The sequence below is a fragment of the Somniosus microcephalus genome, unplaced genomic scaffold (genome assembly GCF_052327205.1).
Source record: "Somniosus microcephalus isolate GS21.2 unplaced genomic scaffold, FLI_Smic_1.0 unresolved_chr9, whole genome shotgun sequence".
Classification (NCBI taxonomy): domain Eukaryota; kingdom Metazoa; phylum Chordata; class Chondrichthyes; order Squaliformes; family Somniosidae; genus Somniosus; species Somniosus microcephalus.
In genome coordinates this window covers 15,153,261-15,168,713 of record NW_028225187.1, presented here as the reverse complement: position 1 = coordinate 15,168,713, position 15,453 = coordinate 15,153,261, and the positions used below count along the sequence as shown (strand labels likewise).

Here is a 15,453-nt window from a genome sequence, read left to right as displayed (position 1 = left end):
ATGAAGTTAATTAATTCAGATGTAGCCCATGGTCAGGGACAGGACGGTGTGACTACGAGTGAGGCAGGTACGGGGATCCAGGAGGTAGTGTTGGAGGAGCCCTTGCTCTTGTCCAACAGGTTCGAGGTTCTTACTCCCTGTGGGGACAGGAGCAGGGACTGCAGGGAGGATGAGCAACCTGGCCACAGCACCGTGGAATGGGGGGCCATTCAAGAGGGGGGAGTAAATAGAAATGTTGTAGTGGTAGGGGATAGTATTATTAGGGGGATAGATAGAGTTCTCTGCAGCCGAGAGCGAGAGTCCCGAAGGCTGTGTTGCCTACGCGGTGCCAGGGTTAAGGACATCTCCTCTGGGCTGGAAAGAAACTTGCAGTGGGAGGGGGTGGATCCAGTTGTCATGGTCCATGTTGGTACAAACGACGTAGATAGGACTAGGAAGCTGGTTCTGTTAAAGGAGTATGAGCAGCTAGGGGTCAAATTAAAAAACAGAACCTCAAGGGTAATAATCTCTGGATTATTACCTGAGCCACGAGCGAATTTGGCTAGGACAAATAAAATTAGAGAGTTAAATGCATGGCTCAAAGACTGGTGTGGGAGAAATGGGTTTTGCTTCCTGGGACACTGGCACCAGTACTGGGGCAGGAGGGAGCTGTTCCGTTGGGACGGGCTTCACTTGGCTAGTGCTGGGACTAGAGTCCTGGCGAATCATATAACTAGGGCTGTAGAGAGGGCTTTAAACTAACTAGTGGGGGGGAGGTTCCTAGAGAGCAAATAATAAAAATGACAACAGAGAAGGTCATAGACTTAGGTAGCAGTGGGGAAATTAAAAACCAGAGCGTGTCAGGAAGGGGCAGAAGGTATGGAGTAAAAGGTAAAGTAATAAAAAGGGCAAAAGCAGGAACTAAGTGTCACAAAACATATTTGAAAGTTCTCTATCTGAATGCACGTAGCATTCGTAACAAAATAGACGAGTTAATGGCACAAATAACTACATATGGGTATGATCTTGTGGCCATTACAGAAACATGGCTGCAGGGTGACAATGCCTGGGAATTAAACATACCAGGTTATTTAACGATCAGGAAGGACAGGCAGGAAGGAAGGGGAGGTGGGTGGCTATGTTAATAAAGGAAGGAATCACTGTAATACAGAGAAATGATATTGGGTCAAAAGATCAGGATAATGAAACAGTTTGGGTGGAGATAAGGAATAATAAGGGGAAAAAAACACTAGTGGGCGTAGTCTATAGGCCTCCGAACAGTTGCAACTCTGTTGGACGGAATATCAATCAGGAAATAGTTGAGGCTTGTAATAAGGGAACATCTATAATTATGGGGGATTTTAACTATCATATTAATTGGACAAATCAAATTGGGCAGGGCTGCCTTGAGGATGAGTTCATTGAGTGTATTAGGGATGGGTTTCTTGAGCAGTATGTAACTGAACCGACCAGAGGGCAAGCAACCTTAGATCTGGTCCTGTGTAACGAGACAGGATTAATTAAAAATGTCCTAGTAAAGGATCCCCTTGGAATGAGTGACCATAACATGGTTGAATTCCATATTCAATTAGAGGGTGAGAAGGTTGGATCTCAAACAAGCGTGCTAAGCTTGAATAAAGGAGACTATGAAGGTATGAGAGCGGAATTAAGTAGAGTGGATTGGGAAAATAGATTAAAGGGTAAGACGATACATGATCAGTGGTGTACATTTAAGGAGTTATTTTACAACTTCCAAAAAATATATATTCCACTGAGAAGAAAAGGGTGTAAAAGAAAAGACAGCCATCCGTGGCTAAGTAAAGAAATTAAGGATAGTATTCGACTAAAAACAAGGGCATATAAGGTAGCCAAATCTAGTGGGAGGATAGAGGATTGGGAAAACTTTAAAAGACAGCAAAAAATAACAAAAAGATTGATTAAGAAAGGGAAGATAGATTATGAAAGTAAATTAGCACAAAATATAAAAACAGATAGTAAGAGTTTTTACAGTTATATAAAAAGAAAAAGGGTGGCTAAAGTAAATGTTGGTCCCTTAGAGGATGAGACCGGGAAATTAATGGTGGGAAATATGGAGATGGCAAAAACACTGAATGAATATTTTGTATCAGTCTTTACAGTAGAGGACACTAACAATATCCCAACACTGGACAAACAGGGGGGGAAGAGCTAAACACGATCAAAATCACTAAGGAAGTGGTACTCGGTAAATAATGGGACTCAAGGCGAATAACTCACCTGGACCTGATGGCTTACATCCTAGGGTCTTGAGGGAAGTGGCGGTAGGGATTGTGGATACATTGGTAATAATTTTCCAAAACTCCCTGGACTCAGCAAAGGTCCCGGCAGACTGGAAAACTGCTAATGTAACACCCTTATTTAAAAAGGGCAGTAGACAGAAGGCTGGAAACTATAGACTGGTTAGCCTAACATCTGTGGTAGGTAAAATTTTGGAGTCCATTATTAAGGAGACAGTAACAGGACATTTGGATAAACATAATTTAATAGGACAAAGACAGCATGGTTTTATGAAGGGGAGGTCATGTTTGACAAATTTGCTGGAGTTCTTTGAGGAAGTAACACATAGGGTGGATAAAGGGGAACCAGTGGATGTAGTGTATTTAGACTTCCAAAAGGCATTTGACAAGGTGCCACACAAAAGATTATTGCTTAAGATAAAAAATTACAGGATTGGGGGTAATATTCTGGCATGGATAGAGGATTGGCTATCTAACAGAAGGCAGAGAGTTGGGATAAATGGTTCATTCTCAGACTGGCAATCAGTAACTAGTGGTGTTCCGCAGGGGTCAGTGCTGGGTCCCCAACTCTTTACAATCTATATTAATGATTTGGAGGAGGGGACCGAGTGTAACATATCAAAGTTTGCAGATGATACTAAGATGGGAGGGAAAGTAGTGAGTGAGGAGGACATAAAAAACCTGCAAGGGGACATAGACAGGCTAAGTAAGTGGGCAGAGATTTGGCAGATGGAATACAATACTGGAAAGTGTGAGGTTATGCACTTTGGCAGGAAAAATCGTAGAGCAAGTTATTATCTTAATGGCAAGAAACTGGAAAGTACTGAAGTACAAAGGGATCTGGGGGTCCTGGTGCACGAAACTCAAAAGGTTAGTATGCAGGTGCAGCAAGTGATTAAGAAGGCCAATGGAATGTTGGCTTTCATTGCTAGGGGGATAGAATATAAAAATAGGGAGGTATTGCTTCAGTTGTACAAGATATTGGTGAGACCGCACCTGGAATACTGCGTACAGTTTTGGTGTCCATACTTAAAAAAAGACATACTTGCTCTCGAGTCAGTACAAAGAAGGTTCACTTGGTTAATCCCGGGGATGAGGGGATGGACATATGAGGAGAGGTTGAGTAGATTGGGACTCTACTCATTGGAGTTCAGAAGAATGAGAGGCGATCTTATTGAAACATATAAGATTGTGAAGGGGTTGGATCAGGTGGATGCGGGGAGGATGTTCCCGATGATGGGTGAAACTAGAACTAGGGGGCATAGTCTTAGAATAAGGGGCTGCTCTTTCAAAACTGAGATGAGGAGGAACTACTTCACTCAGAGGGTGGTAGGCCCATGGAATATGCTGCCCCAAAAAGCTGCAGAAGCTACATCATTACATAAATTTAAAACAGAAATAGACAGTTTCCTAGAAGTAAAGGGAATTAAGGGTTACGGGGAGCGGGCAGGAATTTGGACATGAGTCTAGGTTCGGATCGGTCATGGCCCTGTGGGTAGCGGAGCGGGCCCAGGGGCCGTGTAGCCTGATCCTGCTCCTATTTCGTGTGTCTAATTCTGTTAGATTCAGGAGATGGTTCTGTGATAGTAGATTGGCGGTTAGGATCAGATCAGCCATGATCTTATTGAATGGCGGAGCAGGCTCGAGGGGCCGATTGGCCTACTCCTGCTCCTATTTCTTATGTTCTTATATATTATATTGTCTGTAGTTATATTATTTTGTCTGTAGTTATATTATATTATATTGTCTGTAGTTATATTATTTTGTCTGTAGTTATATTATACTATATTGTCTAGTTATATTATTTTGTCTGTAGTTATATTATATTGTCTGTAGTTATATTATATTATATTGTCTGTAGTTATATTATTTTATCTATAGTAATATTATTTTGACTGCACTTATATTATATTATTTTGTCTGTAGTTATATTATATTATATTGTCTGTAGTTATATTATTTTGTCTGTAGTTATATTATATTATATTATATGTAGTTATATTATTTTGTCTATAGTTATATTATATTATATTGTCTGTAGTTATATTATATTGTCTGTAGTTATATTATATTATTTTGTCTGTAGTTATATTATATTATATTGTCTGTAGTTATCTAATTTTGTCTGTAGTTATATTATATTATATTGTCTGTAGTTATATTATATTGTCTGTAGTTATATTATATTATTTTGTCTATAGTTATATTATATTATTTTGTCTGTAGTTATATTATATTATTTTGTCTATAGTTGTATTATTTTTGTCTGTAGTTATATTATTTTGTATTTAGTTATTTTTATTATTTTATGGTTTTAGTTTAATTTTGGGGGATTATCCAGGAACCGGAAGTGTTTTCCGCTGGACTTCCGGTGCAATGGCGGCGGCGCGGGACCGGCATGCACCGCGCGGGGGAAAGCGGCCAATCCCGGAGCGGGGAGTGCGCATGCGCACAGAGAGAGAGAGAAGGTGAGTAATGGAGAAAGAGAGAGAGAGAGAGAGGTGAGTAATGGAGTGTTTGATGAGACAGTGTAGAGGGAGCTTTACTCTGTATCTAACCCCGTGCTGTACCTACCCTGGGAGTGTTTGATGGGACAGTGTAGAGGGAGCTTTACTCTGTATCTAACCCATGCTGTACCTGCCCTGGGAGTGTTTGATGGGACAGTGTAGAGGGAGCTTTACTCTGTATCTAACCCGTGCTGTACCTGCCCTGGGAGTGTTTGATGGGACAGTGTAGAGGGAGCTTTACTCTGTATCTAACCCCGTGCTGTACCTGCCCTGGGAGTGTTTGATGGGACAGTGTAGAGGGAGCTTTACTCTGTATCTAACCCCGTGCTGTACCTGCCCTGGGAGTGTTTGATGGGACAGTGTAGAGGGAGCTTTACTCTGTATCTAACCCATGCTGTACCTGCCCTGGGAGTGTTTGATGGGACAGTGTAGAGGGAGCTTTACTCTGTATCTAACCCCGTGCTGTACCTGCCCTGGGAGTGTTTGATGGGACAGTGTAGAGAGAGCTTTACTCTGTATCTAACCCGTGCTGTACCTGCCCTGGGAGTGTTTGATGGGACAGTGTAGAGGGAGCTTTACTCTGTATCTAACCCCATGCTGTACCTGCCCTGGGAGTGTTTGATGGGACAGTGTAGAGGGAGCTTTACTCTGTATCTAACCCATGCTGTACCTGCCCTGGGCGTGTTTGATGGGACAGTGTAGAGGGAGCTTTACTCTGTATCTAACCCCGTGCTGTACCTGCCCTGGGAGTGTTTGATGGGACAGTGTAGAGGGAGCTTTACTCTGTATCTAACCCCGTGCTGTACCTGCCCTGGGAGTGTCTGATGGGACAGTGTAGAGGGAGCTTTACTCTGTATCTAACCCATGCTGTACCTGCCCTGGGAGTGTTTGATGGGGCAGTGTAGAGGGAGCTTTACTCTGTATCTAACCCCGTGCTGTACCTGCCCTGGGAGTGTTTGATGGGGCAGTGTAGAGGGAGCTTTACTCTGTATCTAACCCCGTGCTGTACCTGCCCTGGGAGTGTTTGATGGGACAGTGTAGAGGGAGCTTTACTCTGTATCTAACCCGTGCTGTACCTGCCCTGGGAGTGTTTGATGGGACAGTGTAGAGGGAGATTTACTCTGTATCTAACCCTGTGCTGTACCTGCCCTGGGAGTGTTTGATGGGACAGTGCAGAGGGAGCTTTACTCTGTATCAAACCCCGTGCTGTACCTGCCCTGGGAGTGTTTGAGGGGACAGTGTAGAGGGAGCTTTACTCTGTATCAAACCCCGTGCTGCACCTGCCCTGGGAGTGTTTGATGGGACAGTGTAGAGGGAGCTTTACTCTGTATCAAACCCCGTGCTGCACCTGCCCTGGGAGTGTTTGATGGGACAGTGTAGAGGGAGCTTTACTCTGTATCAAACCCCGTGCTGCACCTGCCCTGGGAGTGTTTGATGGGACAGTGTAGAGGGAGCTTTACTCTGTATCTAACCCGTGCTGTACCTGCCCTGGGAGTGTTTGATGGGTCAGTGTAGAGGGAGCTTTACTCTGTATCTAACCCGTGCTGTACCTGCCCTGGGAGTGTTTGATGGGACAGTGTAGAGGGAGCTTTACTCTGTATCTAACCCTGTGCTGTACCTGCCCTGGGAGTGTTTGATGGGGACAGTGTAGAGGGAGCTTTACTCTGTATCTAACCCTGTGCTGTACCTGCCCTGGGAGTGTTTGATGGGACAGTGTAGAGGGAGCTTTACTCTGTATCAAACCCCGTGCTGCACCTGCCCTGGGAGTGTTTGATGGGACAGTGTAGAGGGAGCTTTACTCTGTATCTAACCCGTGCTGTACCTGCCCTGGGAGTGTTTGATGGGTCAGTGTAGAGGGAGCTTTACTCTGTATCTAACCCGTGCTGTACCTGCCCTGGGAGTGTTTGATGGGACAGTGTAGAGGGAGCTTTACTCTGTATCTAACCCTGTGCTGTACCTGCCCTGGGAGTGTTTGATGGGGACAGTGTAGAGGGAGCTTTACTCTGTATCTAACCCGTGCTGTACCTGCCCTGGGAGTGTTTGATGGGACAGTGCAGAGGGAGCTTTACTTTGTATCTAACCCGTGCTGTACCTGCCCTGGGAGTGTTTGATGGGACAGTGTAGAGGGAGCTTTACTCTGTATCTAACCCGTGCTGTACCTGCCCTGGGAGTGTTTGATGGGACAGTGTAGAGGGAGCTTTACTCTGTATCTAATCCCGTGCTGTACCTGCCCTGGGAGTGTTTGATGGGACAGTGTAGAGGGAGCTTTACTCTGTATCTAACCCTGTGCTGTACCTGCCCTGGGAGTGTTTGATGGGACAATGTAGAGGGAGCTTTACTCTGTATCTAACCCGTGCTGTACCTGCCCTGGGAGTGTTTGATGGGACAGTGTAGAGGGAGCTTTACTCTGTATCTAACCCCGTGCTGTACCTGCCCTGGGAGTGTTTGATGGGGACAGTGTAGAGGGAGCTTTACTCTGTATCTAACCCCGTGCTGTACCTGCCCTGGGAGTGTTTGATGGGACAGTGTAGAGGGAGCTTTACTCTGTATCTAACCCGTGCTGTACATGCCCTGGGAGTGTTTGATGGGACAGTGTAGAGGGAGCTTTACTCTGTATCTAACCCGTGCTGTACCTGCCCTGGGAGTGTTTGATGGGACAGTGTAGAGGGAGCTTTACTCTGTATCTAACCCCATGCTGTACCTGCCCTGGAAGTGTTTAATGGGACAGTGTAGAGGGAGCTTTACTCTGTATCTAACCCGTGCTGTACCTGCCCTGGGAGTGTTTGATGGGACAGTGCAGAGGGAGCTTTACTTTGTATCTAACCCGTGCTGTACCTGCCCTGGGAGTGTTTGATGGGACAGTGTAGAGGGAGCTTTACTCTGTATCTAACCCGTGCTGTACCTGCCCTGGGAGTGTTTGATGGGACAGTGTAGAGGGAGCTTTACTCTGTATCTAATCCCGTGCTGTACCTGCCCTGGGAGTGTTTGATGGGACAGTGTAGAGGGAGCTTTACTCTGTATCTAACCCTGTGCTGTACCTGCCCTGGGAGTGTTTGATGGGACAATGTAGAGGGAGCTTTACTCTGTATCTAACCCGTGCTGTACCTGCCCTGGGAGTGTTTGATGGGACAGTGTAGAGGGAGCTTTACTCTGTATCTAACCCCGTGCTGTACCTGCCCTGGGAGTGTTTGATGGGACAGTGTAGAGGGAGCTTTACTCTGTATCTAACCCGTGCTGTACCTGCCCTGGGAGTGTTTGATTGGACAGTGTAGAGGGAGCTTTACTCTGTATCTAACCCATGCTGTACCTGCCCTGGGAGTGTTTGATGGGACAGTGTATAGGGAGCTTTACTCTGTATCTAACCCCATGCTGTACCTGCCCTGGGAGTGTTTGATGGGGACAGTGTAGAGGGAGCTTTACTCTGTATCTAACCCTTGCTGTACCTGCCCTGGGAGTGTTTGATGGGACAGTGTAGAGGGAGCTTTACTCTGTATCTAACCCCATGCTGTACCTGCCCTGGGAGTGTTTGATGGGGACAGTGTAGAGGGAGTTTTACTCTGTATCTAACCCTTGCTGTACCTGCCCTGGGAGTGTTTGATGGGACAGTGTAGACGGAGCTTTACTCTGTATCTAACCCTTGCTGTACCTGCCCTGGGAGTGTTTGATGGGACAGTGTAGAGGGAGCTTTACTCTGTATCTAACCCTTGCTGTACCTGACCTGGGTGTGTTTGATGGGACAGTGTAGAGGGAGCTTTACTCTGTATCTAACCCCGTGCTGTACCTGCCCTGGGAGTGTTTGATGGGGACAGTGTAGAGGGAGCTTTACTCTGTATCTAACCCGTGCTGTACCTGCCCTGGGAGTGTTTGATGGGGACAGTGTAGAGGGAGCTTTACTCTGTATCTAACCTGTGCTGTACCTGCCCTGGGAGTGTTTGATGGGACAGTGTAGACGGAGCTTTACTCTGTATCTAACCCCGTGCTGTACCTGCCCTGGGAGTGTTTGATGGGGACAGTGTAGAGGGAGCTTTACTCTGTATCTAACCCCGTGCTGTACCTGCCCTGGGAGTGTTTGACGGGACAGTGTAGAGGGAGCTTTACTCTGTATCTAACCTGTGCTGTTCCTGCCCTGGGAGTGTTTGATGGGACAGTGTAGAGGGAGCTTTACTCTGTTTCTAATCCTGTGCTGTACCTGCCCTGGGAGTGTTGATGGGACAGTGTAGAGGGAGCTTTACTCTGTATCTAACCCGTGCTGTACCTGCCCTGGGAGTGTTTGATGGGACAGTGTAGAGGGAGCTTTACTCTGTATCTAACCCGTGCTGTACCTGCCCTGGGAGTGTTTGATGGGACAGTGTAGAGTGAGCTTTACTCTGTATCTAACCCGTGCTGTACCTGCCCTGGGAGTGTTTGATGGGACAGTGTAGAGGGAGCTCTACTTTGTATCTAACCCCGTGCTGTACTTGCCCTGGGAGTGTTTGATGGGACAGTGTAGAGGGAGCTTTACTTTGTATCTAACCCCGTGCTGTACTTGCCCTGGGAGTGTTTGATGGGACAGTGCAGAGGGAGCTTTACTCTGTATCTAACCCGTGCTGTACCTGCCCTGGGAGTGTTTGATGGGACAGTGTAGAGGGAGCTTTACTCTGTATCTAACCCCGTGCTGTACCTGCCCTGGGAGTGTTTGATGGGACAGTGTAGAGTGAGCTTTACTCTGTATCTAACCTGTGCTGTACCTGCCCTGGGAGTGTTTGATGGGACAGTGTAGAGGGAGCTTTACTCTGTATCTAACCCGTGCTGTACCTGCCCTGGGAGTGTTTGATGGGACAGTGTAGAGGGAGCTTTACTCTGTATCTAACCCGTGCTGTACCTGCCCTGGGAGTGTTTGATGGGACAGTGTAGAGGGAGCTTTACTCTGTATCTAACCCGTGCTGTACCTGCCCTGGGAGTGTTTGATGGGACAGTGTAGAGTGAGCTTTACTCTGTATCTAACCCGTGCTGTACCTGCCCTGGGAGTGTTTGATGGGACAGTGTAGAGGGAGCTTTACTCTGTATCTAACCCGTGCTGTACCTGCCCTGGGAGTGTTTGATGGGACAGTGTAGAGGGAGCTTTACTCTATATCTAACCCGTGCTGTACCTGCCCTGGGAGTGTTTGATGGGACAGTGTCAAGGGAGCTTTACTCTGTATCTAACCCCGTGCTGTACCTGCCCTGGGAGTGTTTGATGGGACAGTGTAGAGGGAGCTTTACTCTGTATCTAACCCCGTGCTGTACCTGCCCTGGGAGTGTTTGATGGGACAGTGTAGAGGGAGCTTTACTCTGTATCTAACCCCGTGCTGTACCTGCCCTGGGAGTGTTTGATGGGACAGTGTAGAGGGAGCTTTACTCTGTATCTAACCCGTGCTGTACCTGTCTTGGGAGTGTTTGATGGGACAGTGTAGAGGGAGGTTTACTCTGTATCTAACCCGTGCTGTACCTGCCCTGGGAGTGTTTGAAGAGACATTGTAGAGGGAGCTTTACTCTGTATCTAACCCCGTGCTCCGGGAGCTAGACCGAACGTTGACGGCGGTTTATTGCTTTGCAGCAGGCGTCGACACGATGGACGAAGCTGTTACGGGCAGAACGACGGGCACGGCAGCTCCGGAGAGACGGCATGAGTGCCCCGTGTGCGAGAGGGGCTTCAGCAGACCCTCCGCCCTGACGGAGCACCGGTGCCGGCAGGCCGGGGAGAAGGCCTTCCTCTGCGGGGAGTGCGGCAAGGAATTCACCAAATCCTCGCACCTGTCCGCCCACCGGCGCATCCACTCCGGCGAGAAGCCCTACCTCTGCTCGGTGTGTGCCAAGACCTTCACCTACTCCTCCAGCCTCATCAAGCACCTGCGGGTCCACAGCGGCGAGCGCCCGTTCCCCTGCCCCGACTGCGGCAAGGCGTTCAGCCAGTCCTCCTATCTGACGGTCCACCGGCGCATCCACACGCCCGACAAGCCCTTCAAGTGCGGCGAGTGCGCCAAGGGCTTCACCAACTCCACCGAGCTGCTGCGCCACCAGCGGACCCACACTGGGGAGCGCCCCTTCCCCTGCCCCTTCTGCCCCAAGGCCTTCACCCGCTCGTCCTGCCTGACCGTCCACCGCCGCATCCACACTGGGGAAAGGCCCTTCCGCTGCCGGCTCTGCGACCGGGCCTTCACCCAGTCCGCCCACCTCGCCCACCACCGCCTGGCGCACTTTGGGCAGGAGCTGGTCCCGCTGCGGTGCCTGGGCGGCGATTAGACCCACCTTTCCCGCTCCCAACTTCCCCCCCCCCCCACCCCCCCCCCCAATGTATTTTAGGAATGGGATGAAGACGGTTCTCTGGCCGGGAGACGATCTTGGAGTTCACCGGATCTCCCGGCACAGGAGGAGGCCATTCTGCCCATTGTTCCTGTGCAGGCTCTTTGGTCGAGCTCTCCAATTAGTCCCACTCCCCCCTCGCTCTTTCCCCACAGCCCTGCAAATTTTTCCCCTTTCAGTATCTATCCAATTCCCCTTTTGAAAGGTCCCACTGAATCTGCTTCCACCGCCCTTTCAGGCAGCGCATTCCAGATCACAACAACTCGCTGCGTTAAAAACATTCTCCTCATCTCCCCTCTGGTTCTTTTACCGATTATCTTCAATCTGTGTCCTCTGGTCACCGACCCTCCTGCCACTGGAAAGTTTTTCATTCTAATTTTAAACGCCTCTCTTAAATCTCCCCTTAACCTTCTCTGCTCCAAGGAGAACAACCTCAGCTTCTCCAGTCTCTCCACATCACTGAAGTCCCTCATCCCTGGTACCATTCTGGTCAATCTCCCCTTAACCTTCTCTGCTCTAAGGAGAACAACCCCAGCTTCTCCAGTCTCTCCACATCACTGAAGTCCCTCATCCCGGGTACCATTCTGGTCAATCTCCCCTTAACCTTCTCTGCTCTAAGGAGAACAATCCCAGCTTCTCCAGTCTCTCCACATCACTGAAGTACCTCATCCCTGGTACCATTCTGGTCAATCTCCCCTTAACCTTCTCTGCTCTAAGGAGACCAATCCCAGCTTCTCCAGTCTCTCCACATCACTGAAGTCCCTCATCCCTGGTACCATTCTGGTCAATCTCCCCTTAACCTTCTCTGCTCTAAGGAGAACAATCCCAGCTTCTCCAGTCTCTCCACATCACTGAAGTCCCTCATCCCTGGTACCATTCTGGTCAATCTCCCCTTAACCTTCTCTGCTCTAAGGAGAACAATCCCAGCTTCTCCAGTCTCTCCACATCACTGAAGTCCCTCATCCCTGGTACCATTCTGGTCAATCTCCTCTGCACCCTCTCCAAGGCCTTGACATCCTTCCTAAAGTGCAGTGCCCAGAATTGGACCCAATACTCCAGCTGTGGTCTAACTAGTGTTCTATAAAGGTTTAGCAGAACTTCCTTGCTTTTGTACTCTCTGCCTCTATTAATAAAGCCAAGGATCCCATGTGTTTTTCTAACAGCCTTCTCCACATGTCCTGCCACCTTCAGAGATATCCGGGAGCGTGACGCGTGTGGGAGGGAGCTGGCGTGTGGGGGGCAATCGAAGCAGCCCATGCCAGTGATGCCCCTCCCGTGAATTGGCGAGAGGGCGGTGGCAGGAGTTCTCCCTCTCCGCCCTGACCCGTGGACTCGGGGCGCTGGGACCAGCCACTCCCTCCCCCCTCTCGCTCCGTCTAGCCTCGCCTCGGGACTTCAGTCTGTCTGCTAACCTGTGGCTCGTGATGTCCTGTGTGTTTGGTTTGTGCTCTTGCTGTGATTCTGTAACTTCCCCCCCACTGCACTGCCCCGACAATAAAATCCTTCTTTGTTACAAACCGCTCACTTGCCCTCCAGTCTTCTCTTTATACCAGCCAGGAGTCAGGGGATTGGCGTCGAGAGCAAACCGTTCAGGGAACGAGATCCCACGGAATGGGCGAGCTAGAAAGAACCGCAATCGAACTCGAGGAATGTAGTTAGGTGTTAGCCGTGGCTGAGTGGGGTAGCGCTCCCTCGCCTCCGAGATAGAAGATTGTGGGTTCGAGCCCCACTCCCGAGACTCGAGCCCCATAATCTAGGCCGACACTCGGTGCCAGTACTGAGGGAGCGCCGCACTGTCGGAGGGGCAGTACTGAGGGAGCGCCGCACTGTCGGAGGGGTCAGTACTGAGGGAGCGCCGCACTGTCGGAGGGGCAGTACTGAGGGAGCGCCGCACTGTCGGAGGGGCAGTACTGAGGGAGCGCCGCACTGTCGGAGGGGCAGTACTGAGGGAGCGACGCACTGTCGGAGGGGCAGTACTGAGGGAGCGCCGCACTGTCGGAGGGGCAGTACTGAGGGAGCGCCGCACTGTCGGAGGGGCAGTACTGAGGGAGCGCCGCACTGTCGGAGGGGCAGTACTGAGGGAGCGCCGCACTGTCGGAGGGGCAGTACTGAGGGAGCGCCGCACTGTCGGAGGGGCAGTACTGAGGGAGCGCCGCACTGTCAGATGTGCCATCTTTCGGATGAGATGTTAAACCAAGGTCCCGTCTACTCTCTCAGGTCGACATAAAGCAATATTTATCCCTCACCCAACATCACTAAAAAAACAGATGATCTGGTCATTATCGCACTGCAGTTTGTGGGAGCTTGCTGTGCGCAGATTGGCTGCTGCGTTTCCTACATTACAACAGTGACCACACTTCAAAAAAAACAGTACTTCATTGGCTGTGAAGCGCTTTGGGACGTCCCGAGGTGGTGAAAGGCGCTGGAGAAATGCGAACCTTTCCTTCAATGTCGAGCTGTGCGAGGCTGCGAGCGGCCAGATGTTGTACAGACTGGACCGGACGTGTCCCAGCCCGTGGGGCGGTTCATGAAAACTCTCGTGCGGCAAGACCGACTGTAAACCAACCAGCAGGTTTATTTTACAAATAACGTGTGAACAGGGGGGGGAAAAATAAAAGAGCGGAACACATACAGTGATTTCTAACCTACTTCATAACACACCTCATAACAAAAAAAAAACAATGAATACGCCACACTGCCCCAGTTGGTGGCCACACACACACACACACACACACTCTCTCTCTCTCTTTTTGACCAGTGGGTTCGGCGAGTGCGCTCGGCATCGAGTTCGGGGAGTGGGGGGCGGGGGGAAGAGGAGAGAGCGCCCGTCCTCCTCGGCGCACTGACCGTCACTCGCGGACTCGCCCCGTCGATCGCGTAGCTGGACAGGGAGGCCGAAGGGTGGGGAGTGGACCTCCCCTCCAGTACGCCGCCTCCCTGCGTCCCACCCGGGTCAGAGAACCGGCAGACGTCCCGGGATGTACAATCTCCCCCATTGTCCCTCGCTGATGCGGGGGGGGGGGGGAGAAGGCAGAGTCCACAGATCGCCCCCCCCTCTCCGTTTGGGAGAGCTCGTTAACATAACAAGTCGCCCAAATCTCCTCTGTGACCAGATCGAGAGAGAAACCGAAATTCTGCACCTTCAGGGAATTAATCTGAATCGTATAAAACACATCGCAAAATGTCCGCCCCCAACAAATCAACAGCCCGCCCAGGAGCAGCAGGGCGGTGAGAGGGGGGCGGGCACTGTCGTGTCCTGTAACTAACCCGGGCTGTCCCATGACCCACAGAGGTGAAAGGTCGTTTGATTCTCCCCAGAAGCAGCGACAAAGTCCCCCTCCTCCCTCGGCAGGTCAGCAATGTTGGGGGGCGACACAGCGCCTTAATTCATTAAAAGACGGAGACGTGGGCGCGCCAGGAGCTTGGGGCACTGTCGGAGGGTCAGTACTGAGGGAGCGCCACACTGTGGGAGGGGCAGTACTGAGGGAGTGCCGCACTGTGGGAGGACCAGTACTGAGGGAGCGCCGCACTGTGGGAGGGGCAGTACTGAGGGAGTGCCGCACTGTGGGAGGACCAGTACTGAGGGATTGCCGCACTGTGGGAGGACCAGTACTGAGGGAGCGCCGCACTGTGGGAGGACCAGTACTGAGGGAGCGCCGCACTGTCGGAGGGGCAGTACTGAGGGAGCACCGCACTGTCGGAGGGGGCCAGTACTGAGGGAGCGCCGCACTGTCGGAGGGGCAGTACTGAGGGAGCGCCGCACTGTGGGAGGGGCAGTACTGAGGGAGCACCGCACTGTCAGAGGGGCAGTATTGAGGGAGCACCGCACTGTCGGAGGGGCAGTACTGAGGGAGTGCCGCACTGTCGGAGGGGCAGTACTGAGGGAGTGCCGCACTGTCGGAGGGGCAGTACTGAGGGAGCGCCGCACTGTGGGAGGGGCAGTACTGAGGGAGCGCCGCACTGTCGGAGGAGCAGTACTGAGGGAGCGCCGCGCTGTCGGAGGGGCAGTACTGAGGGAGTGCCGCACTGTCGGAGGGTCAGTACTGAGGGCGATCCACACTGTCGGAGGGGTAGTACTGAGGGAGTGCCGCACTGTTGGAGGGGCAGTACTGAGGGAGCACTGCACTGTCGGAGGGGCAGTACTGAGGGAGCGCCGCACTGTCGGAGGGACAGTACTGAGGGAGCACCGCACTGTGGGAGGGGCAGTACTGAGGGAGCACGGCACTGTCGGAGGGGCAGTACTGAGGGAGCACCGCACTGTGGGAGGGGAAGTACTGAGGGAGCACGGCACTGTCAGAGGGGCAGTACTGAGGGAGCGCCGCACTGTCGGAGGGACAGTACTGAGCGAGTGCCGCACTGTGGGAGGGGCA

The 15,453-nt window shown here is 50.9% G+C and overlaps 1 protein-coding gene across 3 annotated transcripts; it reads left to right on the top strand.

The window, feature by feature from the left end:
• Positions 1–4,561: 4,561 nt before the first annotated feature.
• Positions 4,562–12,604, top strand: LOC147084809 (uncharacterized). Of its 3 annotated transcripts, none has more exons than XM_085979526.1 (2): positions 4,562–4,723; positions 10,338–12,604. In XM_085979526.1, exons 1-2 carry the CDS (start codon positions 4,654–4,656, stop codon positions 11,021–11,023), a joined length of 756 nt encoding a protein of 251 aa, XP_085835652.1. In that variant the 5' UTR covers positions 4,562–4,653; the 3' UTR covers positions 11,024–12,604. The 3 variants fall into 3 exon arrangements, with proteins under 3 accessions (XP_085835652.1, XP_085835653.1, XP_085835654.1); XM_085979527.1 differs by having other exon boundaries at positions 4,565–4,723; positions 10,341–12,604; XM_085979528.1 differs by having other exon boundaries at positions 4,683–4,756.
• Positions 12,605–15,453: the final 2,849 nt, after the last annotated feature.